We start from the raw sequence: 26,971 nt of genomic DNA, 5'->3' as shown, positions 1-26,971 counted from the left end.
TCTCTTGTACTGTCATTTGTTTTAGTTTTCAGATGTATTATATATCTCATGTATAATACGATAGGATCTTCAACATTAAGTCAAGAAACTTATATGATTACATATTTATTTATTTATTGTCTTGGGTCTAGTAACTCTATTTTATCTCTCTGCATTGCTTTCAGGTAACTGAATTAGCAGGCTACACTGCTCGAGTGTACAATATGTTTTGGGTCTTTGATGAAGTAAAAAGAGGCATTTATAAGAGAACTGCTGTCATTCAAGAGTCTGAAAGCCATAGCAAGAATGGAGCTAATGTAGAATTACCGCTCAGTGACACATTGGCAATTAAAGGTATTAAACTCAAGTGCTTTTGTATTTTCCTACATGTAAGTGTTTATCAACAGAACCAAAGTTTAAGAAGATAGCTTTTAGTAGTTACAAGGAACCAACATTTAAATAACCAACATTATTTAAACAGCAATCCCTAATATAAGTGTTGCAATTTGAGGGGTGGTGACTGATATTACCACAAAAACACAGTGTTATGCTACTTTTATTTAGGACACAAATTTCCAAATTATTTTTGGAAACTGAACATATGGCATAATGAATCATTTGCTTTTAAAATTCAACTAACAAAGAGAATTCGATCTAATGTCATGTTGTTCTTCATAATACTGTTTCTAAACTTAAGTTTGGTTACATTTTTTTTTAATTGCGTTATTCTCTGTCGTAATTCCCTTTTTTGCAGCACTGTGTTTTTTTTTCTATAGAAATGTTAATTTAGGGAAATAGAGTATTTGTCAAAATTAGGGCTGGGTTATTTCAGATTGTATAGCTTTGCTATTGTAATGATGTTGACATTCGATTATTATAAAATAATGTTTCTCAGAAAGATATTCCAAGTAGATGTGTCAATATGTACAAATTTGCATTACATTAAACCTTGCCTCAGGTCTGGATATCTATATTTACATTTGTTTCTGTAATTTACTACTGTGAATTATCTTTATAATTGAAATTACCTGTTAGACTGCATTATAATTTAAGTTATTTAATCAGAAACCCATGATAATGTTTGTATCTTACACTTTTTCTTAATTACAGGAAAAGTTATCGATGTGGATCATGGAATTATTTGTGAAAATGTTCCCATAATTACACCAGCAGGAGAAGTGGTGGCTTCCAGGCTAAACTTCAAAGTAAGATGATATTCAAGAATCTTCTGATTGTTGCCATCACACTAATACAAACAACTCAGAATTCATGTACCTTATGTTAAATACTTGGAGGAGCATTTGGAAAGGGGAAATCAAGAAAGGTATGCACAGTGGCTCAATTACAGAAGCAGTTACCCCTCAGAAAGCAGAGAGAAAAGAGAAATTTGATTTCTACTGCTTTATTGCCAGGTCGAAAATCAAAATTATAGTGCACAAGGTAATTTTGGGGAACAATAGGAAATTTCATCAGAAATTTGTATCTGGAAATAAATTTTCATTTTTTGCCCTATAGAAATTACTTTTTAAAAAGCCTATACTGTAATATATTTACTAAAATATGAATAGATGTCATTAGCAAGTTTAATTTTGTCAATATACATTCTGTGACTTAAATTTTTAAAATAAATTACATGTACTAATGTACAATTATAATCAGAAGATCTATGGATTGGAATTTAGTTTTTAATTCTGTTGACAATAATTTCTTATTCTTGTGTACTGATTACAAAAACTAAAAAGTAAAAGTATCCAATAAACCTGAGTCTCTGACTTAAGGCATTATAAAATTCAAACACACATTTTGGGATTGAAGCACAAAATAATTTGCTGACAAGTATTAATGACTATAATATAGCAAGTTGAGCTAGGTTCAAACAAAGAAATGATTTGACTTGATAAAATAATTGCAAACATGACAAACATATGCTAATTAATGATTTTAGTATGGACTTTAGTCAAGGTTTAATTATTAAAGATGTATTTGCAAATGTTTTGGGTTACTGAGAGTTGAAAGGAGAGGATGAGTAGCATCGAACAGGGTAAAATCCTGTGTCAGTAAATTTAAAGAAATTGTATTTTAGCTGCAATTTGGTCAGACTTTATTTTTCCATGTGTAGACCTACAGGGTGGTCTAATTACTAGGATCTGAACACAAGTACCAATTAGGTACTAATGGCATACATATTTAACTATTTATTAATGGTTTCACAGTTTATAGTTTATGATTTTATAGAGAGGGTTTTTTTTTGGTCAGGATAGGTTTTATAATATCAACTCTTGTTGCTCTATTTATTAAATAAATAGTGTATGTGTCTTGAGCTTTGCTTACTAACTACATTAGTGTGGGCATATCACACTCTTTCTGCAGAAAAATATAGAGAAGTTTCTTTTATATAAAATGAACTAAACTAAAAATACTCAATCTAGTGAAAGTATCTTAGAAGATTTGAAGTTGTACAAAGATATGTGTTAGTAAAGTACACTTTCTTCATAATTACTTATTTCTAACTCAGAGAATTATATTTAAATTTTCAGGTACCTAAAATATAATAGGAAGTTCTGTATCCTCTCCATAGATTGAAAAATAAGTTTCTAGAGGAAAGGATCTCATACCTTTGTTAGCCTTCAGGATTAAAAAATCATTTGCAGGCCAGGCTTGGTGGCTCATGCCTGTAATCTCAGCACTTTGAGAGGCTGAGGTGGGCAGATCAGCTGAGGTCAGGAGTTCAAGACCAGCCTGGCCAACATGGTGAAATCCTGTCTCTGCTAAAAACACAAAAATTAGCCGGGCATTGTGGCAGGCACCTGTAATCCCAGCTACTCAGGAGTCTGAGGCACAAGAATCGCTTGAACCCAGGAAGCCGAGGTTGTAGTGAGCCAAGATCATGCCACTGTACTCCAGCCTGAGACAGAATAAGACTCAGACTCAAAAAATAAATAAATATATATATGAATTTTTAAAAGTTTAAAAATTATTTGCAGAAGAAAAGTTAGTGAGTGTGAGACAAAAGAATTCTAAGCATCAGAGAACTTTATGCTGAGAAAATATTAATATTAATGTAGAAAGTCTCCAATTACCCCTCAAAATGTGTTAAATTTCTTAGAATTCCTAATAGAGAATGGCCTTATTAAAATATTTTGCCAATGTGCTTTTCACCATGGTATATATGTTTTTAAAAAATCATTTGGAAAATATTTACGCTTCTACAAAATTTAACTTTTCTCTAGTGGAAGCTTTTTCTCTAGTGGAAGAGCACAGGCAGATAACAAATTAATTTTTTCTAGCTTCTTCCTGAGATTTTCTTGGTATGCTAGCAATATAATACTCTTTCATTTTTGAGTTTCAGTATAATATATTCTACATTATTGATACTTGAATATTGGTGTCCATTCTAAACAAAGCTAGATCTACAGCCATCCTGTAAATTTCTGATATTTATTTTTTGGGTATCACTGATTATAAAATTTCGTTTGCTCTTGGTAGAAGTAAATATAAATTTTAAATGGTGTTTCTATTGCTTGTTCTTCACTATACCCTTTAAATACCGTAATAAGACAACTTCTTCATCCTATTATGTGGAATGGGAACTCATGAAATTTAACAGTTTAAATGTCAATAATAAGAGAAAATAAATGGAATCATCCAATAAATAATAAATAAATAACCTCTGTTTTATTTATGAATATTATATATATATTATTCATATATACGTAATGTTCTATATGTGTGTGTTTTAATTCATCCCTAGACATGAGACTAAAATACAATCCTCTTTCTTTCCTCTATCCTTGGTTTGTTAAAGGTATTTCCTCCATCTGTGAATAAAGCAGAATTTGAATCATCTTCTCTCTCTGATTATGGGCTTTTGTGATTTTTGTAGCATTTCAGACGGCTGAAGTATAAAACTAAACAACCCAGCTGACTCCTTGGATAACTGTGATTTGTAGCTATTAACTGCAGTTAATTTTCAGTTGTATTTGAATTCAATGTAAATTTAATTCAATATTAATATCAAAATATAATGTAATATATTTTTATTTATTTTATTTTATTTTTTTAGAAACAGAGTCTCTCTCTGTCGCCCAGGCTGGAGTACAGTGGCCTGATTTCGGCTCACTGCAAGCTCTGCCTCCCGGGTTCACGTCATTCTCCTGCCACAGCCTCCGGAGTAGCTGGGACTACAGGCTCCTGCCACCACGCCCAGCTAATTTTTTGTATTTTTAGTGGAAACAGGTTTCACCCTGTTAGCCAGGATGGTCTCGATCTCTTGACCTCGTGATCCGCCCACCTCGGCCTCCCAAAGTGCTGGGATTACAGGCGTAAGCCACTACATCCCACATTTTTATTTAAATTTTTATGATTTGTCTTATTTCCCAAGCAGTTGTTTTTCTCTATGTGTATGTGGTATCTGATAACAAATTATAATTTTGGAAAGCCAGTGCCCATTTCGAGAAGATTCATTTCCTTTGGAATTGAATTATGTAATGATGCTTTTAGCTTCAGAGAATAGTCAAAAGCCAAACTTTTTCTCAACCCTGAAAAATATTTTTCCTTGATCTCTTGCCCATTCTGGGTTATCATGTGTTTGAACATTTAAAAAAAAAATTCACTTTTAGGTGCTGCCAAAAGAAATCATTTTAAACTATTGCAGTTTGTAATTTTATTTCTTACTTTAGGTAGAAGAAGGAATGCATCTTTTGATAACTGGTCCCAATGGTTGTGGGAAAAGTTCTCTCTTCAGAATTCTAAGTGGGCTCTGGCCTGTGTATGAAGGAGTCCTCTATAAACCACCTCCTCAACATATGTTTTATATTCCACAAAGGTAAGTATATCTTTTTACATTACAAGAAACAATGTCCTTTTGCTCTTGAATTGTCTTGATTCCTCAAGCTCCTCAGTTTATATACCTTTAAGAATGTTTTTATTAAGAGAAGCTATTAAGGAAATAAAAATTCACTTAGCCCAACATGTTTTATTACTGCTTTGATTGTAATACTCTCTAGGACAATAGCACTTCCTTTCATTTTCACGTCTGTCTAGATGGAATAAATACACAGAGACTGCAGATGTTAGTCTCAAGGAATAACAAGCAGGCTGTTCCAGAGAACGATTAGATTGCCTGAGATGTCAGATTATCTCTTCTCACAGAAAAAAAATAACACCTGGATAAGTATACAGCTCTCTCCATCAAGCTGCATACATTCACATATTCTAAAATTGTTCATTTCTATTCGAGCCTCCATAAAATAGGCTTTACACTTAAGCTATATGATTATTTAATGATTTATAACTTTCTTAAGTAAAATTTTTTTACTGTAAGAATGAGAATCATGTAAACATAGAAAAAGAACATTATTTCTTCAGAGCTCTTTAGCTGTCGTCTTCCCTGAGAACAATTAGAAAGGTCTAAAATTAAAAGTTATACACTGAGAATTTGGAATATTCATTGTGGATAAGAGAAGATGAAGTTTGAAGAACTTCCTCATGTTAATTGGACCCAGTAATTTTTCCTACTGTCATCATCCTGGTTACATAGACATTCCATAGAGCACTCCTACTATGTCAGAGGACTGTTTTGTGGAATCTAACAAGCACTTAGGCTGGAAGTATAGTACCAACACAAACATAATAGTCACATCAAGTATGGTGCTCTCATATGTGTCTTTTGTCCCTGTGCCTTTGCCTGAATGTACTGTACAATCCTGTGTACTGGCCTAATTTTTAGACCAGACATAGTAGTTAGGCAGATGAGGTTTTGTGGGCTTTTTTCTTTAAAGTAAGACCTATGGTAGTAGTAGGAAGCTGCCTGGAATATAGGAAAATGAAGAACTGCATTGGCTGAAAATGCTGGACATAAGCAATGACATAGATATTTGTATTTAACACAAAATAGATAACATCTTGTGACACCAGAAATATTGTCCCTTTCCGTCTATGCTTTCAATTCCTTTGGGAAACATTCTGATTCTGAAAGCTAAATTATACTGCCAAAAGTTTCTTTTTTAGACATTTATATGCTTGGCTGACTTTACTTTATTATTTAGGTTAGAAGGCATAGAATTATGAAGAAAATTTTCTATTATATCATATAATTTGATTCTCTCGATGCAAGTAAAAGTACATAAATAAATTACATATTTTTAGCTATAGTTGTTGTATATAACTTTGACCTGAACAGTATAAGACATTTTCAGAGAATACGAAAGTGAAGAAATTCTAGCCTTTGCTTGCAGAGATACTCGACCATGTTACTTTGCAACAAACATAAATTACTAGGAAACTTTTTCTTAATTAGGAAATTTACTGTTGCCTAAGCAAATAAATCAACCACAATCTAGTGAAGGAGAAAAATAACAATGAGAACTCTACTTTTAAGGCTAAAATGTATTTTAATAATTACTGTTAAAAGTCATTTACCTTGATTCTATGGCTTTTAGAAACATGAACATTTGGGTATATGTTGAAAGTTTTATGGGACCATTATCCTTGCTAAAACCATACAATTTATTTAAATGCATATGTAAACTGAGAATCTAAATGTAGTCTTTGTTTCTTACATTCTAAAAGCTGCTGATTTTTTCAAGTAAATTTTAAAAATAATCTTACATATGTTTATGGTGTAAAAGAAAGCTGCTATGCAATGTATTTCAAAATATTTGTTGGTAGGTAACTGCCTTCTGTTATTCTCATTAGTAAATATTATAATCTGGCTGGGTGCAGTGGCTCACGCCTGTAATCCTAGCACTTTGGGAGGCCAAGGTGGGCGGATCACCTGAGGTCAGGAGTTCGAGACCAGCCTGACCAACATGGAGAAACCCCATCTCTACTAAGAACACAAAATTATCCGGGCATGGTGGCCCATGTCTGTAATCACAGCTACTTGGGAGGTTGAGGCAGAAGAATCACTTGAACCCAGGAGGTGGAGGTTGCAGTGAGCTGAGATCATGCCATTGCACTCCAGCCTGGGCAATAAGAGCGAAACTCCACCATACACACACACACACACACACACACACACACACACACACAAATATATATATATATAAATATAAATATATTTGTATACAAATATTTATATATTAAAATATATATTATATATTTATATATAATCTAACTTATTGCATTAATTCATAATAATTGAATATAAGTTAACTACTAGTTTAGCAGCAAAAAAATAAAATTTCAATATAGAATTGAGACTTATGTATGAACTTCACAAGTCATAAAACAGACCTTTACAATAATCCGCCTGTATTCACTTTTTGTGATTGAAAGACTTCTGGGTAGGGGATGAATCTCTTTATGGATTGATCAGAATGTATGTTAATTGTTACTTCCATGGAAGAAAAATAGAGTATATTTTGTAAAAGTAGATTTATAATGATGTCATGTAGTGCACAGAAGAAAGAAGTGAACCACTAAGGAAAAGTTCTAATTAACTATATTAGGCAATATATTTTTTTAACCAAATCTTCACAAAGAATGCTGCTATAGCTCAGTTCATAAGCTTGGAAACCTGAATTCCTAAGAAATTATAAAACCACCTCAATGTTTTCCCAGCTAGTGTTATGTAGTATTTTAGCAGTGTTAATAATGAGAACCAGATAAAAGAAAATCTTGGCTTTCGTTGAAAAATACACACACACAAAAACGTTGGCAGATAAATTAGTTTCAAAACAGCTTCCCCTTATCCTATCTTTATTAATGATGACATATGATCATTAGTGGAGCATCAGATACATTTTTGGAAAGAAATGTTTCATCAAAATGTAGATTAACCATTCTAAATCTATGGAATGGTGTATGTTAAAATGCTTAGTATTTCTCAGCTAATACTTTAAATGAGTATTCTGGAAATTATAGGCTGTTTGAGTTTCTGAGCCATGTGAATGTACTCCTTAAGGTGATGACTGAAACCCACTGCTCTCTCCTATATTAGCCATACCTGACCTCAGGAAAAGTCTTTCATTTGGACATAGATCCTGAATTTCTTCTGTCAATTCTTGTTGCAGTTTATCTGTCTTCCCAATCCCTAAGGAGAGATTTGCGATCCCCTGCTCTCACTTTCACAAATCCACTAATTTATGGTCTATTTGTTACTTCCTAATCCCCTGGTAAGTTTCTGTCTTCATCCATGACAGCCCTAAACCCACCCTTTTATTTGTTTATTTTGTTCACCTGCTAACAAAATTTTATAGTATGGTAACAATCACCAAAATAATAAATTGGAATATTTAGTGGGAGTTGGGAGTAGAGAGAGAGTGGGAGAGAAGCAACAGAGGAAGGGAGGGAAGGAAGAAAGTTAGATGATAATAGATATTTGCTGACAAAATATATTTTGCTCAGAGCAAAATCTTGCTTTCTTTTGTACTAGTTTTTAAAAATAATACTCCAGAAGATAATTTGCATACATCACATTACAGTCGGGCCTCCGTATCTGCAGCTTCCACATCCTTGGATTCAACCCACCATGAATAAAAAATATTTTAAAAATAAACACTAAAAACAACATAACAATAAAAAAATCACACAAACAGAAAACCAATGCATAGTATTTGTATTGTGGTAGGTATTACAAGTAATCTAAACATGATTTAAAGTATATAAGGGGATGTGTGTAGGTTATGTGCAAATACTATGGCCATTTTATATAAAGGCATCTGTGGATTTTGGTGTTTTCTGGGGTCCTGGAAACAATTCCACCATGGGCACCAACCCATCATGTAATTCTAACACTTATGCTCTTACTACCTACCCTTCCTTGGCAGAAATATCTTGAAAAAGAAATTTTAATCATAATTCTTACTATTCAGATTTACTATACAGGCCCAAATACTAAGGCCCACAAGATCTGAAATAGATTCAGGCTTCCCATAATGGTATACAAAAAGGTAACTTGTATAAACTTCTGCCCATCCATGACTTTGGAGTCTGAGAAGCAAAAGGTTAGGAAAGTGAAAGAAGGATTATAAGTATAGAATTAAATCTGATCAAATTTTTTTTAAAAGAAAGACAAAGAAAAAAGGGGGAGAAATAGCTGGAGTATTGTGCTTCGTGTCAGAGAAATACAATTTTTTTCATTTAGTCTTTTTAGGATAGACAATAATTAGGATGTAGTCTGATTATGATGTTTATGTATCATTTAGTTATAAATAAAAACATTCAACTAACTGAAATAAAAACCAGAAATAAGTGCCTCAAGAAAGGCAAGAAATGCTATGGATGTTCAAAATAAGGAAAAAATAGAACAGTGTGTCAATTTGACCTGAGTTTTGAAAGTAACTCAGGATTTGAACAGTTGCCATGGATTGCATCAGTTTCTCAAATTTCTGAATAGGTAAGAAATACCACAGATTCAAGTAAGCAGAAGTTTTTGGTTTTTTTGGACACTTTTGGATAGCATACTGTTCTTTCCCACTCTCCTCTAACACATGATGCTGAGAAAAGAAAGCATTTATTAGACTCATCCCCACTAATAAGAAGTCATCAGTACATACTGGAAATAATAGTGCTCATCCTCTCAGTCCTTACTCATTGCTGCGCTGTTTCTTTTAGCTGAAGTTCTTTGATTTAATTTTTTAAGCTTTTTTTTAGTACTTTGGATGTTTGCCATTTTCCCAGTCTCTCGCTAAGGAGCTCAATCTGCTCTCTAGAAGTAAGGGACACAATTTTATATGTTAAATTGCTTCTGAAAAAGCATAATAAAAGATGACGGTAGCTTTTGCGTCCTCAACACTCATTATTTTTTGTTTCCTTTTTACAGAAGATGTTCTGAAATTATGAGTAACATTTTACTTATCAGCTCAATATGTGTTTACTTCTAGCTATTAACTACTACTTCATTCCCAGGGTTGTATGCTCAAGTACCATGTTACTTTATCTCCTTGATTATATATAAATACTACTTAATAAATAAAGTTATGAATCACATTTTGAAGTTGTATGCAGCATAACAACATTTTATGCAACATAAAAGTCTTAAATTTGATTGTAAGCAGGAATGGTAATATCACTAATTAGATTGTATAGGAAATTAAATATAGATAATAACTTTATTTCTATCTTGTTATGCATGAATAATACATATTAATTATTTTCTGCATAAGTTATGCTAAATAGAGTATTTTTAAGTAATTAAATTGAATTTCAAAGGGATTATAGACTTTACTTAGCATTATATGGAATTTCAGAGCCAGAGTTAGACTATACCAAGTCTTTGAATACAAATCTGTACTCACTGCCTATCATTTTCAGATTAATAAGATTATCTTATTTAAGCATCTTCTTATGATGAAAAAAACCCTACTGTTTTTTATCTTAAATATTTTCTCAGATAATCATAATAAAGTCTCTATTACTTTCCTGATTTTCTGAGGAATAACAAAATATCTTTCTTTATAATTTGTCTTCACTTTTCAAAAATGTCTGTATTCTTAACAGTTTTCTTTTTTCTTTTTCTTTTTTTGAGACAGAGCGTCACTCTGTCATCCAGGCTGGAGTGCAGTGGCGCAATCTCAGCTCATTGCAGCCTCCACCTCCTGGGTTCACCATGGTACCACCATGCACGGCTAATTTTTTATTATTTGTACTGACAGGGTATTCCTATGTTACCAGGCCTAATCTTGAACTCCTGGCCTCAAGTGATCATCCCACCTCAGCTTCCCAAGTAGCTGGGATTACAGGCACCCACCACCAAACCCAGATAATTTTTGTGTTTTTAGTAGAGTCAGGGTTTCACCGTGTTGGCCAGGCTGGTCTTGAACTCCTGGCCTCAAGTGATCCACCCGCGTTGGCCTCCCAAAGTGCTGGGATTAAACGCATGAGCCACTGTACCTGGCCATTGTATTCTTCAACTGTTTTTCTAAGGAAGAAGATCTATGACATGAAATCTCAGCCTTTACAAGTACTAGTATATTTATGTTTTCTTTGATATCTTTATTTGATATCCATATTTTCTTTGATGGCATTGCCGCTTCTTCCCTTTAATGATATAGTGTGTGTGGCTTAAAAATTACATGAATTAAAATTGATTTTATACTGAGAATGTTGTGACCTCTTGAGATAACTGATGGGTCCTCGGCATCTTGTACCAGGATTGAGCGTCTTTAGGGCATTGTTATTTTTTATAATTAACAATGTATCAAACAATTAGTGTGTGCTAGTCACAGTTCTACATATATTATGTAAGTTTCTTATTTTTCTGTATGACAACCTATAAAGTTGGTATTAGTTCCCTATTTTGTGAGAAAAAGAGGTTTAAGTCCTCCAGTGGATAAATGCTGGAGCTAGAATATGAACTCAGGTGTGCCTTACCCTAAAGTCATTTTGCCTTATTGGTATCAACAGGGGCATGTGTATGAAAAATTACTACTCTTTATCCTGACCTTGCAAGTATTGCCAGCTAATGTTGTTTGCTTGGTGTGCTGATCTGTACTAATATCAAACTGTGGTTTGGAGGCAGAGGTCTTCAGGGCAATTAAGTCAATTTTAACATACATTTTAGCATAGGTACTTGGCCATCATTCAGATATGTTAAGGTGAAAGAAGCTATATTCTCATATGAAAGTGAAATTTTAAAAAATGTAATGGTGTTCAATTCATTTTCAAATTGAATTATATTCTCTACTCTTTCCTATTCTTCTAAAATTCATTTCTCTATAAATATTTAAAGAATTTTTCAAAAATAGTCCCTTAATTTTAAATTAGGATTCTTGTTGAGATATAAAACAAGCAAACCTTAATTTTCAGGATGCATTATGGCATAAAAAAATTGTGACTTACCCTTTACGTCATCAAAAAAAGAGATTGTTTCTTGCAACAGAGTGAAGACTGTGTTTTGTTTCAGGAAGTTCTGCAGAAAGGGCGTGATACATTGACACAACTGTCCTGTGCACTAAGAAGTACTTGTACCAAATAAGCCTTTTGGATATTTTAATATATGAAGTTCTGGGTTGGGCCTGGTGGGTCATGCCTGTAATCCCAGCCCTTTGGGAGGCTGAGGTTGGATAATCACTTGAGGCCAGGAGTTCAGATTAGCCCTGGCAACATAGGGGGACCCTGTCAATACAAACAATAAAAAACTAGCCGGGCATGGTGGTACTTGCCTATAGTCTCAGCGACTTAAGAGGCTGAGGTGGGAGGATTGCTTGAGTCTGGGAAGTTGAGGCTGCAGTGAGCCATGACTGTACCACTGCACTCTGGCCTGGGCAATAGAGTGAGATGCTATCTCAAAAGAATAAACATAAAAATAAGCCAAAAAAATAAAAACTATGACGTTCCATTTTCTATTGTTTCTATATGAATGACTTCCAAATCCAAGATTTCTTCTTTGTAGGGATCAGGGAACTCTATGTTATATATCAACATTGTTTAACCCACACATATAAAACCAGATGATGACTATTAACTAGAAAGCACATGAGATCAGGTCAGAAGAACTGATTTGCCTCTTTTCTCTATGGAGGAAAGAAAGGGTGCTGGTAAAGTATTCTCAGTAAGATCCTTGCTTTTTTTCTTTTTATCCAAGATCTCAGATTTTAAAAATGAGGATGTGGTCTGGAAAAGGATTTAAGCAAGAATCTGGGGAATACCGTTTTAAATATCTTAATCTCATTTTTCCTATAGGTCTCTAGCTTTTGGACCTGTAGATTCTTTTTTTTTTTTTTTTTTTTTTTTTTTTGAGACGGAGTCTCAGTCTGTCGCCCAGGCTGGAGTGCAGTGGCCGGATCTCAGCTCACTGCAAGCTCCGCCTCCCGGGTTCACGCCATTCTCCTGCCTCAGCCTCCCGAGTAGCTGGGACTACAGGCGCCCGCCGCCTCGCCCGGCTAGTTTTTTGTATTTTTTAGTAGAGACGGGGTTTCACTGGGTTAGCCAGGATGGTCTCGATCTCCTGACCTCGTGATCCGCCGGTCTCGGCCTCCCAAAGTGCTGGGATTACAGGCTTGAGCCACCGTGCCCGGCCGGACCTGTAGATTCTTAATGAATATCTAGCTGCCAAAAGGCAAACAGGGTGCACCTCTTGAGGACAAGGAGTCTGCTTATTTAAGAAAGAGGCAGGTTAGCAGACCACTGGCTGAGTGGAATATGGGTCTATAAAAGCCACTGGAATAAAGGAGGAATGTGATGTGGCTTAATCCAGAGCTTCTCACAGAACTCTATACCTATGTACTGTGCCAATGTATATGTAGGTTACATATCCATTGTCCTGCTGCCCTCAAAGCAAAGAAATCTGGTTTGGGAACAGGGGTTGTACTGGAACAGACTTTGCCCATGTTGAGTCACTGTTGAATAAACTTTTATAGATTAAATGCTAGAAAAGGCATCCACATGTCTCTGTATAGCACTGGCAGGATCCTAGTAAATATATCGTAATTCTGCAATAAATATCTGATAAGTGATTGAATGAATGAATGAACGTCTCCATAGATTTGGTTTCTACTGCCAAGTCAGTCTGGTACCTTACACTAATTATGAGCAATCTATTTATTTTGCTGCTTGCAGTAGGTATATTGCAAAATCCTCTTTATGATGAGGATAAATATCTGTCATTTAACATGTCCTTTTTTAGAAAATTATTTTCACCACAAGGAAGGCTTAGTAGCATTGCTGTAGCAAATTGACTTCTATTCCTTGCTTTCTGACTATTAGACTTACAGCCAGGTAACCTTTGTATAAATATCTTTGGGCAGTCAGTTGACAGAAATATAGCTTGTACATTTTAGTTCCTCCTGTGTAGTAGTTGGTACAGTTCAGTTTTTAAAAATCTTTTAAAAATAGATCTATAAATGTAAACACAAATTTCCATACCTTTCTATTGCTGGGAAAAATGCTAAAGATACATCTTAAAATCTTTAACTTTCTGAGGGCTCATTTATAAAACTAATAATGAAAACAACTCCCTTCTCACTCAAAAGTTTTTCTCATTTTATGAGTATTATTACATTAAGCCATATGGAACTGCAATTTTTATAGGTCAAATATCAGCAATTTAAATGATAATCTGATATAATGATAAGTACTCTTAAAGTTGACTTTTAGAGAATTTGCATTTTTAACAGCTTAGTAATACTTTAATAATCCTTCCACTAATTTTATTTATTTATTTATTTATTGAGACAGTGTATCAATCTATCACCCAGGTTGGAGTGCAGTGGCACAATCTTGGCTCACTGCAACCTCTGTCCTCAGGGTTCAAGAGATTTTCGTGCCTCAGCCTCCCAAGTAGCTGGAATTACAGGTGTGTGCCACCCACTACACCTGGCTAATTTTTGTATTTTTAGTAGAGACGGGTTTCACCATGTTGAGCAGGCTGGTTTCAAATTCCTGACCTCAGGTGATTCACCCACCTTGGCCTCCCAAAGTACTGGGATTACAGGCATGAGACACTGCACCTGGCCTAATATTATATTTTTTTTACTTGGAAATAAACCATTTCCCTGCTCTTAAGAGGCTATTCTCATCTCTATTTTGGAACCTAGAAATATCTTATCCAAAAGATATAATTTAAGTAATAGTAAATGTCTATTTTCACTTGAATATTTCTTATTATCACATTTTTTAAAGAATATTATAAATGACCCAAATCTAGTTCTTTCTATGCATGAAAAAACCTGATGCCATGATTGGTTCCAGCATGTATAGTTATATGAATTATTGATAGCTAAATTTTATGCCTTTCAGATTGCTAACTTCTTATTGCTATGACAACACAGCAGTACTTAGTGGTACATTATTCTTAAACTTAATACATCTCATGCCTTAAATACAGTTAACATTGTTGAAAAATTTTTATCACTATTGTTCCAATTAAATTTTATATTATTATTTTAAGAATTTTGTTTCCTCTGTATATAGACCTTTCATGTTACACTTTCCTCCTCTGGATTTGAGTTGGTCTTTTGCTCTCAACTTAAGAAATATTTAGAATTTTGTGTCATTCAGAGGCTCCAAGCACAAAGATATAACTAATACTTCTCAATGCTTTCCCCTTCTTTGTAGCTTTGTCTTAGAGAATAATAAAAAAGTAACTCTAACAAACATCAACACATTTTACCAAAAAAGTCATCACTGTCAGATTACTTAAATGTTAATGCAGAAAAGTGGGAATATAATGCAAAGTATAAAAGTACCTTGAGACATTAGTAACACAACTATCAAAAAACCATAATCATGGGGAATGAATTTTATCTCAAATAATTTTACTATTGTAATTGAATTTTAACTCTGTATACATTTGAAAGATTTTAGATTCCCAAGAAAAAACAATTATTATAATTGTTTAAATAAGGATTATTTGTTAAATGATCTTTGACACCTATGGATTTATTCTGCTTTCTTTTCCATAACATGTAGAGATGATTCTGGGTTTTACTTATAGAAAGTAAATTAAAAATAGTCAATGTTTCTTTTTTGAAAGCTACTAATTAGGAGCAATCTGACCATTTCTTCTGTTGCTTATGTTAGATATGTTGCATGATCTCCTTTTTAATGAGCCAGAGCCAGTGAGCCAGTAACATTGTGATGTGGTAATTGATCTACCTGAAATATTTAGAAGATTACCTGAATAGGTCTATATATCTAGAAAGGAAAGTTTAGTAAAGGGCACTTTGAGTGCTTATCTATTATGTATAACTTTGGTAGGACTACAGAAACGAACTGACTCAAAATGTTAAATTCTAGACCTTTGAGCTGGAAAGAGAATCACATGCAAATTAATTATATAAACATTGGATATAGGGTCCTTCATTTCCTTGTGTTTTCAAATTGAGTAAATGTCATCCCGAATTTTTTTGACACAGTCTCCCCAGAGAATTCAGTGGTGTCTTAAACATCATAATAATATTTTAAAATCATTATATTAATAATACCCTAAGTGTCATTAGTTGCTATGTACATCAAACATATATAGAATGTATTATTTTCACCATTTCACATGATCATAAAACAATAATTGACAGAAAATTGAAATTTAATAAAACAATATTTGATGAGTCCTCCATAAATATATAAGCTTATGAATATTTTTATATATATTCATCAACATTCTCATTCACATCAGTTTTCAAAGTGAGCAATTTTTATAATTTGCTACATTATTTAAATAACAATAGCTCAGATAGGGCCGGGCGCAGTGGCTCACGCCTATAATCCCAGCACTTTGGGAGGCCAAGGCGGGCAGAATACGAGGTCAGGAGATCAAGACCATCCTGGCTAACATGGTGAAACCCTGTCTCTACTAAAAATACAGAAAATTAGCCGGACGTGGTGAAGGGTGCCTATAGTCCCAGTTACTCGGGAGGCTGAGGCAGGAGAAAGGAGTGAACCCGGGAGGCGGAGCTTGCAGTGAGCCGAGATTGTGCCACTGCACTCCAGCCTGGGCGACAGAGCGAGACTCTGTCTCAAAAAAAAAAAAAAAAAAAAAAAAAAAAAAAAAAAAAAAAAAAAAACCTCAGATAACAAATAATGTGGGCACATTTGCAGTTCTTTTAGCATCATATTATGACTTGGCATTTTATTGAAATCTTGTCCTGATTACATTTTTTAAAAGGTAGCTAAATTTTTTTCTTTTTTTTTGTTTTGGTTTGATTTTTTTAATTACAGGAGTATATATTTAAGATATTATTAGGCTTTTATAAATTCAATAAGAAATTAAGCATTGCAAAACCATAATTTAATTATTTTGCTTTGCCTTATAATTAAAATCCCTTATGAGAAAAATGTCCATATCTGTTCATTAAAGAAAACTGTCTGATTTCAAAAGGCCCTAGGAAATTAAAAATAGTATTAAACTAAATTTTGAAGAAATTACACAGTTTTGCTTCTCCAAATTCCCGTTACAAAGAAAACACTTGGCATCCTGGAACATTTTGATACTTTTGAGGCCCCATAAATTGCTCCAGTAAACTATTAATACATGGTGTTCCAAGTAGTTTTTTAAAAATGCTTCTAGGTGAACGAGGTATTCTCATGAGTACTTAACAGAATATAATCTAAAATCTACATATCTAGGTACTTAATTCTTAATCATGTCAAGAACAATAAAAATTTACTATGGAATAAAAACCACCAGTATCTTGTCTGGCTTAATAGAAATCTTTTTTATTCATTCTTTTTTAAGATGTTACATTTTCGCCTAAGTAGAGAACATAAGCATAAGTAGAAATTAACTTATTTGTCTTCGTAATGCCATTTATTGAGTGCCTACTATGTGCCTGTACTATAATAAGTGATCTGAGTACATTGCTTCACTTAGCTTCATAAAAACCCACTCCTTCATTTAGTCCTCATAACAAATGAAATTATTAAAATAAGTTGTTTTACAAATGAGGTACTAGTTTGGAATTTGGGTGATATTACAATGAATCCCCAGAATCATTTCTCCAAAACCAGTTATCACAATCATGATTCTATAGTGCTTGCTTTTTCTGAAATATAGATATAAAACCTAATTTCATTGTCAAATATGCCAATTAATCAAATTTTCTGGTAGAATCCTATAGAAACGCATGTGAAATGAATGCACTGATGTATTTTTATCACTGTGGTCTCAGTTGTGTATTGTGTCATGGCTACTCTTGGGACCTAATAACATAGAGGTTTTATGCTACAGGAGGAGAATATCTGTGCTTCTGATTCATATTAAGTTGGAGCTGATGTCACCTTGGAAGGCAACAAAAGAACTCTCCCCTGAGATTCTATGTATTTCTTCCTCTGAGTAGACTCAGAGTACCTAATTAAAACTGTTCAGTGGCTCTAATGACTAATTTCTATTTTATGCTATTATTATATGATATTAATTTAAGATAATGTCATATTATATGAGTGCTTAAGACAATCTACCCAAACAAATAACTATGTATCCTATTTTTTAAATAAAGTTAGACTGGAGAGGAAAAAATAAAGAACAGGGCAGGAGGGAAGGCCTTGGAGAGAGATATGATGCAAGAAATGTGACCAGAAATGGTATAGCCACTTTGGAAAAACAGTCTGGCAATTTCTCTAAAAATTATATGCTTCAGTATTTTCATTCATTGGCATATATCCATCATTCATAACACAAAAAAGTGAAAACAACTGAAATATCCCTCACCCAATGAGTGGATTATTCAAATATGGCCTACAATGAAATATTATTCAGCTAAAAAAAAGGAACCGTTACATGCTACAGCATGGATGAACCTGAAAACATTATACTAATGGAAAAAAGGCAGTCACAAGGGACTGCATATTGTATGGTTCCATATATTTGAGATGTCCACAACAGGCAAATCCATGGAGACAGAAAATAGATTAATGGTTGCCAGGGGTTGAGAGGAAGGAGGAATAGGTAATGTCTGCTATTGGGTATGGGGTTTTTTTCTGGAGTGAAGAAAATGATCTGGAATCAGTGGTGATGTTTACATAACCTTGCGAATACACTAAAAACCACTGAATTGTATGCTTTCAAAGGGTGAATTGTATGATATGTGAACTATATCTCAATTTAAAAACAAGATCAGGCCAGGCGCGATAGCTCACGCCTGTAATCTCAGCACTTTGGAAGGCTGGGGCGGGCGGATCACGAGGTCAGGAGATCAAGACCATCCTGGCTAACATGGTGAAACCCCGTCTCTACTAAAAATACAAAAAATTAGCTGGGCATGGTGGCAGGCGCCTGTAGTCCCAGCTACTTGGGAGGCTGAGGCAGGAGAATAGCGTGAACCCTGGAGGCAGAGCTTGCAGTGAGCCAAGATCGGGCCACTGCACTCCAGCCTGGGTGACAGAGTGAAACTCTGTCTCCAAAAAAAAAAAAAAAAAAAGACCAGAGATTCCTTATATTTGTAATGATTTCATTGCAAAATCTTCTTATATGAACATACACATGTACGAGTAAAATACAAACATTTTGAATTCAAATAATAATTAAATATATTATAAAATAAGCTTGTGCTGTCTATCCTTCAATCTAATGGCTTGTGTACCATAGGAAAATAGGTAGATATTGTGTACCGTGGGAAAATAGGTAGATAATTCGTCCATAAAACACATTTTGTATTTTAAAATCTCTCCTTCTCTTTCTCTGTCCAGGCACACACACACAATATACACCTTATATTTTTTAATCAATTTGCAGTAATCATAAATCTTTACCCCTAACTAATTTAGGGTATGTTTTCAAAGAATAGAGATATTCTCTTAGGTAACTACAGTATACTTATCAAATTAAGGAAATTTGACATTGATATAATATTAATATCTAAAGTACAGTCCATATTCAAATTTTGGCAATTGTCATAACACTGTACTTTAGAGCAACTTGTTTTTCCCGATGCATTGTCTTGCACTGCATGTAGTTGCCATGTCTATTTATTACAGTTTGTTTTATTCAGAAGAGTTTCTCAGCATTTCTTTATTTTTTATGACATTGATATTTTGAAAGAGTGCAAGACTACTGCTTTTTTTTTTTTTTAAGAGAATACCTCAATTTAGGTTTGTCTGATAGTTTCTGCATGATGTGATTCAGGTTATGAACTTTTTACAGAAATACTACTTGTATTAGTTTCTAAGGGCTACAAATTACCGAACACTTGCCGGTTTCAACAACAGAAATTTATTTTCTCACATTCCTGAATACCAGAAGTCAAAGTATTGGCAATCCACACCCTCTGAAGGCTCTTGGAAAGAATTATTTCCTGCCTCTTTTCCAGTTTCTGGTGGTGCCAAGCATTCCTTGGTTTGTGGCACCATAACTTCCATCTCTGTCTCCATGTGGCTTTCTTTTCTTTCCTGGGTTTCTTCTCATTTGATAAGGGCATTTATTGGATTTAGGGCTCATCTGGTTAATCCAGGATGATCTTGTCTCAAGAACTTTAATTAAATCTGCAAAGATTCTGTTTCTAAATAAGGTTTCATTTACAGATATGGGGGGGGGTCTGGATTAAGATGGATCTTTTTGGGTCCACAATTGAATTTATTGCATTGCTGAAATGATGTGTGCTTCACAAAGGATAATATTAGAATGTTTCAGATGTAGATAGGACTAGAATTTTTTTATTAAAAATCATAAATTCATACTGATACTCAAATTCAAATTAAATAGTAGAGTTTTTCTCTTGCCTTCCCACATAGTATGTTTGTGTCTTTCTTCTTCCACAGTGAGAACCCTTGCTCCTAACATTACCAAACCATTTATTTACTTAACCAATCCTACAATACACATAAAATGGTTTCAGAATTGCTACCCCTATATCATTACCAAAAATAAATTTGCAAGTAAGCTTCAAGATTTCCACGTGATTCTTTCTGTCTTTGACTGAAATTATGTAGCCAAGTTCAAAAGTCACATGGATTAATTCATCCCCACCTCCATCCCCCTCACTGTGTGGTTACTTTATCCTTTGGATATACTGTTCAGTTAAATTGTTTCTGTTTGTATTCAATTTTAAGGTTTCTTCCTTCATTCTTGTCGGTTTAATTTTGTTTGTTTATTGAATAGTAACACTTTGAGGGATTCCAAAAGTAAAAACTTTATTAATAGAAAGGATACTTAGGCCTTTTCCTGCCTGTCCATTCCACCTTGTTCCTCCCACCTCCTGTAGCTAACCAACTTCACTAGTTTCAGGTTTACTCTTCCTGTGTTTCCTTTTTTAAATATAAATGGGTATGTCTATACTTCATTTTGCTTTCTTTTTACATAGAAGTGGTTCTCAACTGGGAAGATTTTGTCCCCCAGAGATATTTGGCAGTATCTGGAGACAATTATTTTTGTTCACTACAGGAAGGGGTGCTACTGACATCTAGTGGGTAGACATCAGGTATAATGCTAAACATCCTACTATACACAGGGTAGCCCTCGACAACAAACAATTATCTGGTTCAATAAGCCAAAGTGCCGTTGTTGAGAAACCCTGCTATAAGTCTACTTTTGCATTTTGCTTTTCAACTTAACAATATATCATAGAAATCACTTCATATCAGTTTATAGAGGTTTTCCTCATCTTTTTTTTTATAGCTGCATAGTGGATGTACTATAGTTTATTCCGTCAGTCTTCTTTGTATGGGTATTTATGTTGCATTTCAATATTTTGCTATTACAAATAAGTTGTAATGAATAACTGCATGCATCTTTTTTTGTATTTTTAGAAGTATATTTTCAGAGTAAATTCCAAGAAGTGGGTCAAAGGGCAAATGCTCTGTCAGCTTGCCAAATCCCCTCTGTAAGAGTTGTATGATTCTGCATTTTCACTGTAGTATGAGAACACTCCTTTACCCACAGGCCTGCCAGTGGAGTGAGTTATCAAGTTGTCGAATTTTTGCCAATCTGAAAAGCAAGAAACTCAATGTAGTTTTAATTTGTGTTTTTCTTACTATGAATTACATTTTTTTGTTTTGTTTGTTCACATTGCTGGGTCAAAACCCAAATTGCATAATATGTAACCCAAATAATTATAGATGAATTACAGAAGCAATATTTATCAAATGCAGTGAAACAAAGTATATACAGTATTTTTCTGCTGAAAATGTTAAATGTGGCTGGTATCTGTGGCTTACAACTGTAATCCCAGTGCTTTGCGAGGCCAAGTTAGGAGGAACCACTTGAGGCAGGTGTTTGAGACTAGCTTGGGGAAACATATCAAGACCCTGTCTCTACAAAATATAAAATAAAATAAAATTTTTTAGAAAAAAGAAATGTCAGATGATTTCTTAGAGAAGCTTTTCTTGTGTCCATGTGCCAGTAAGTTTTTACGTAAACATAATGGTATCGTTTAGCAGTGCCTGAGGGAGAAGTACTCATCACCAGGTTAACAAATATCATCCTGGAAATGTAGTGTTTAAAGTCTTCACTGATGTTTTCAGACTACCAAGATGTCACACTGAGTAAGTTATCATGACTTTCCACTAGGATTCTTGTGTGCTTGGTGTTTTACAGGCCATATATGTCTCTTGGAAGTCTTCGAGATCAAGTCATTTACCCTGATTCAGTGGATGATATGCATGATAAAGGTTGTACAGACCAAGATCTGGAACGTATCCTACACAATGTCCATCTCTATCACATAGTTCAAAGAGAAGGAGGTAAAGTCCATCATTCTTTTTTAATGCATTTAACTTCACGTTTAAAAAGTAACCTTGGGTATATATTTAGTGTGTGGTTTAATTTGAATGTATGCTATAATCGGAAATAAGCACATAAGTGTAAAGATGGAGTTTTATTGCTGTTCCATTATTTGTATTTCTTTTTCTGCTTGTGTTATGTTTAATGCAACACATTAAGTTTTTATCAAGTCTCCATGTCAGTGCAGCTAACATTTAAAAAAAGCTTTTTTCTTCTATATTTGAATGTACAAAGTCCCTGAGGCCATTGTCAGTCTAGATGTATTTAAAGTCTGTGACAGAAATATTAGCCTTACAAGCCCTCAGCTTACATTAAATTAAATAATTTGAGAAGTAGATACCACAGAACTTACTTTTTTTGGTTTCAGACCCACAATCTTACCAGTATCTTTTTTTTGCTCTCAAGCAGCACACAGATAATTAAAGTCAGAAACTTCTGTATTGTGTTTTTTCAGCATAAAACATTTTTGAAAGAGTATAAATAACATTTGTACATATAAGCTTAAAATAGAATTATTGTCTAATAATACTCTCTGTGTTTAGTGATACTTTCAAATAATTTAATAATAATAATCTCACTTTAGCTAGAGCAGTCAGGCAAGAGAAAGAAATAAAGGGCATTCATATAGGAAGAGAGGAAGTCAAACTATCCCTGCTTGCAGACACATGATTCTATATCTAAAAAGCCCCATAGTCTCAGCTCAAAATCTCCTTCAGCTGATAAACAACTTCAGCAAAGTTGCAATATACAAAATCAACATACAAAGATTACTAAATTTCTATACACCAACAACAGCCAAGCCAAGAGCCAAATCAGGAAGACAATCTCCTTCACAATTGCCACAAAAAGAATGAAATACCTAGGAATATAGCTAACCAGGAAGGTGAAAGATCTCTACAATGAGAATTACAAGACACTGCTCAAAGAAATCAGAGAAGACACAAATGGAAAAGCATCCCATGTTCATGGATAGGAAGAATCAATATCATTAAAATGGCTATGCTGCCCAAAGCAATTTACATATTTAATGCTAGTCCTATCAAACTACCAATGACATTCTTCACAGAGCTAGAAAAAAACTATTTCAAAATTTATATGGAACCAAGAAAGGACCTGAATAGCCAAGGTAATCCTAAGCAAAAGGAACAAAGCTGGAGGCATCATACTGCCCCACTTCAAACTATACTACAGGTCTGCAGTAACCAAAACAGTATAGTACTGATACAAAAACAGACACAGAGACCTGGGAAACAGAATGGAGACTGCAGAAATAAGGCCGTACATCTACAACCATCTAATCTTCAACAAAGCTGAAAAAATAAGCAATAGGGGAAAAGACTCTCTATTCAATGAATGGTGCTGGGATAACTGGCTAGCCATATGCAGAAGACTGAAGCTGGACCCCTTCTTTATACCATATACAAAAATCAACACAAGATGGATTAGAGACTTAAATGTAAAACCCCAAACCATAAAAACCCTGGAAGACAACCTAGGCAATACTATCCTGGACATGGAAACAGACAAAGACTTCATGACAAAGATACCAAAAGCAATCACAATGAAAGCAAAAATTGACAAGTGAGATCTAATTAAACTTAAGAGCTTCTGCACAGCAAAAGAAACTATCAACAGAGTACACAGACAGCCTACACAATGGGAGAAAATATTTGCAAACTATGCATCTGAAAAAGGTCTAATATCCAGCATCTATAAGGAGCTTAAACAAATTTACAAGAGAAAAACAACACCATTACAAAGTGGGAAAAGGACATGAACAGACACTTTTCAAAAGAAGACATATATGCAGCCAACAAGCATATGAAGAAAGCTCAATATCATTGATCATTAGAGAATGCACATCAAAACCACAATGAAATACCATCTCACACCAGTCAAAATGACTATTATTAAAACATCAAAAAATAGCAGATGTCAACAAGGTCGTAGGAAAAAGGGAACACTTATACACTGTTGGTGGGAGTGTAAATCAGTTCAACCACAGTGCGGCAATTCCTCAAAGAGCTAAAAACAGAACTACCATTTCACCCAATAATCTCATTACTGGGTTTATACTCAGAGGAATATAAATCATCTACCACAAAGACACGTGCACACAAATGTTCATCACAGCACCATTCACAATAGCAAAAACATGGAATCAACGTAAATGCCCATCAACGATAGATTAAAGAAAGTGTGGTACAGGTACACCATGGAATATTATGCAGCTATAAAAAAAGAATGAGCTCACATATTTTGTGGAAACATGAATGGAGCTGGAGGCAATCACCTTTAGCAAACTAATGCAGGAACAGAAAACCATATACTGCATGTTCTCACTTACAAGTAGGAGCTAAGTGATAAGATCTTACAAGCACAAAGAAGGAAACAACGGAGACTCAGGTCTACTTGAAGGTTGGAGGGTGGGAGGAGGGAGAGGAGCAGAAAAGAAAAGCACTGGGTACTGGGTTTAATACCTGGATGATGAAATAATATGTACAACAAACCCCTGTGAAATGTGTTTACCTATGTAAGAAACCTTCACATGTGCCCCCCCAAGCCTAAAAGTTAAAAAATAAAATAAAACAAAAAATAATATTCACACTTTCAAATAATTTAATAATTCATATAATTTGATAGTCTAGAAAAATGACTGAAATAACAAATGAGACACCAAGATTAATTTTAAATGGATTTTATGTTCTGTTTCACAGCCCGCTTACATTATTAGAAGTAGAGTAGTAGTACAGTGATTGAGAATATGGACTTTTAACTCAGAGTTCTGGAATTAAATCTTGATTAGTCCTGTTCTCTGTATCTTCAACTGTAAAATGAGGTTAAATATCTACCTTACAAGTTTTTTTGTGAAGATCAAATAAGACTGTATGTAAAACATTAGCAAAATGGCATATGAGTACACAAGAATTAGTAGCTGGCCCTGTCTGGCAGCTCACATCTGTCATCCCAGAACTTTGGGAGACCGAGAAGGGTAAATAGCTTAATAGCTTGAACCTAGGAGATTGAAACCAGCCTGGACAACATGGTGAAACCACTTCTCTATAAAAAATACAAAAATTAGCTGGGAATGGTGGCACACCCCTGTTGTCTCAGCTATTTGGGAGGCTGAGGTGGGAGAATCATCTGAGCCCGCAAAGTCAAGGTTGCAGTGAGCTGTGATTGCGTCACTGCAGTCCAGCCCAGGCAACAAGAGTGAGACCCTGTCTAAAAAAAAAAAAAAAAAAAGAATTAGTAGCTAATGGTAATATTAGTAGTTGTAATATTGATACTATATTTTGTCTTTGTGTGATAATGCTTGAAGTTTTATATAACAATATCACATACATTATTTCATTTGATCCTTACAATAAACAAATAAGGCAGGCAAGAAAAATACTTTTAATTTTTGGTATTTGTCATTCCTACTATATATGGAAAGCAGATTGGTTTTTTGTTTCATGTGGTCAACTCCTTGGAGTTTCAGAAGGCTGTGGTAGAATAAATGCTACATGTTTATCTTGGGCAAGTTATTTTGAGGAAGTTTGAAATCTAATGATCCAAATAGAAATTTAGAATAAAGATGAAATAGTCTATTCTTTTAGAAGTCATCAAGAAGGTCTAGAACTCTTTCTAAGAATTTTCCAAACTTAAAAATGTAATCATAATTGTTATGGGTTATTGAGTGCTTACTATGTGGAATTTACATATATCATCTTATTTAATACCCATAATTGTCCAGGGATGTAGGTTTTACTATCTTCATCTTAAAGATTAATTTCAGAAATTTAGTAACTTAGAGTCCCATGGCAAATTGTGGGACAGGGATTCAAGCACAGATCTGACTTGAAAGTCAGTGCTCTATGCTAGAGTATGCGACTGTACTATGGTAACTCCTAGCTTTTTAAACAATAATAAAAACTATTATATCCTTGAACATAAAAAAAAAAAAAAAAAACTTCAAGGAAATCTGTTTTACTTGCTTAATTCTTAAACCTGAGATATTTAAGCAAGGCAAGAAAACACATTTGCAAGTACATTAGTTAATTTGAAAGATGCCTACTGAAGTCCTGTTTAGACTAGCTAATCATTTGGTTGGTATAATAAAAATGGAATTAAAAACTACATTCCATTCCATCAACTAGGTTACAAAACAGGAAAGCATAAAAGGGTTAACAAAGGGACATGAACTAAAGAAGCATATGCATCTCCAGGAAGCAGGAAAATCATTCTCTTCTTTGCTGACTTTGTCTCACTAAATCAGGGTCAGAGGCAACATTATGACTCAGAGTTTTGATTTATGTGTTCCGTGATCATGCAATATTGCCTGCCTACAAAAACCTTTGGGTTTAGTAGAACAAAGAACATGATTTATTAAAATATATAAAAGTTAAAGAGTCCTTTGACCCAAATACTTTTCTCTTGTGCCATGCTTTCAGGGAGCAGGGGAAAAAAAAGTTAAGCTCAGAATATTTCTCCACTGCATAGTAATCCAAGTCTATTTCTCAAATCATCACTTATATTTCATAAGTACTATGAAATTCAATCACAGGGGAAGTTTTATTTCAACAGTTTTCCCTAGAAGCAAGAACTCTGAATCAGATGGTATTTTAAGATTATTTTTCCTAACATAAAATTTTAAGGATTTGTCTATTTCCTATGTGTATTTTCTTATTTAAAAAATGACAATTTCTGGAAGCTTACCCAATAAAATGAACAGTGATTCCCTCTAGGGAGTGAGATTTCAGGTGTCACTGGGAAATAGGAAAAGTCTCCTTTTCACTCCAGGTAATTTTTATTGGCAATTTTTCATCTGTTGTATTACCTTTATTGTATGTCTTTGCTTATTTAATTTTTGGAGTAACACTTTCACATAATTCATAAATGAAAAGGCATTTT

At 34.0% G+C, this 26,971-nt stretch overlaps 1 protein-coding gene across 5 annotated transcripts in view; it reads left to right on the top strand.

The window, feature by feature from the left end:
* ABCD2 (ATP binding cassette subfamily D member 2) overlaps positions 1-26,971 on the top strand; it is a 124,180-nt gene that overhangs the window by 14,503 nt on the left and 82,706 nt on the right. For all 5 annotated transcript variants that reach the window (XR_013400960.1, XM_077953860.1, XM_028829407.2 and 2 more), the window contains exons 4-7: positions 165-333; positions 1,090-1,184; positions 4,659-4,804; positions 21,890-22,035. Coding sequence is in view for 4 of the 5 variants with exons in the window: in XM_077953860.1 (XP_077809986.1) it covers positions 165-333; positions 1,090-1,184; positions 4,659-4,804; positions 21,890-22,035 (556 nt within the window). In the remaining variant the exon portion in view is untranslated. The remainder of the gene's footprint in view (positions 1-164; positions 334-1,089; positions 1,185-4,658; positions 4,805-21,889; positions 22,036-26,971) is intronic.

The sequence above is a fragment of the Macaca mulatta genome, chromosome 11, assembly GCF_049350105.2.
Source record: "Macaca mulatta isolate MMU2019108-1 chromosome 11, T2T-MMU8v2.0, whole genome shotgun sequence".
In the NCBI taxonomy this organism is placed as follows: Eukaryota; Metazoa; Chordata; class Mammalia; order Primates; family Cercopithecidae; genus Macaca; species Macaca mulatta.
The sequence above is the reverse complement of the archived record's forward strand: the minus strand, read 5'-3'. Positions and strand labels throughout refer to the sequence as shown.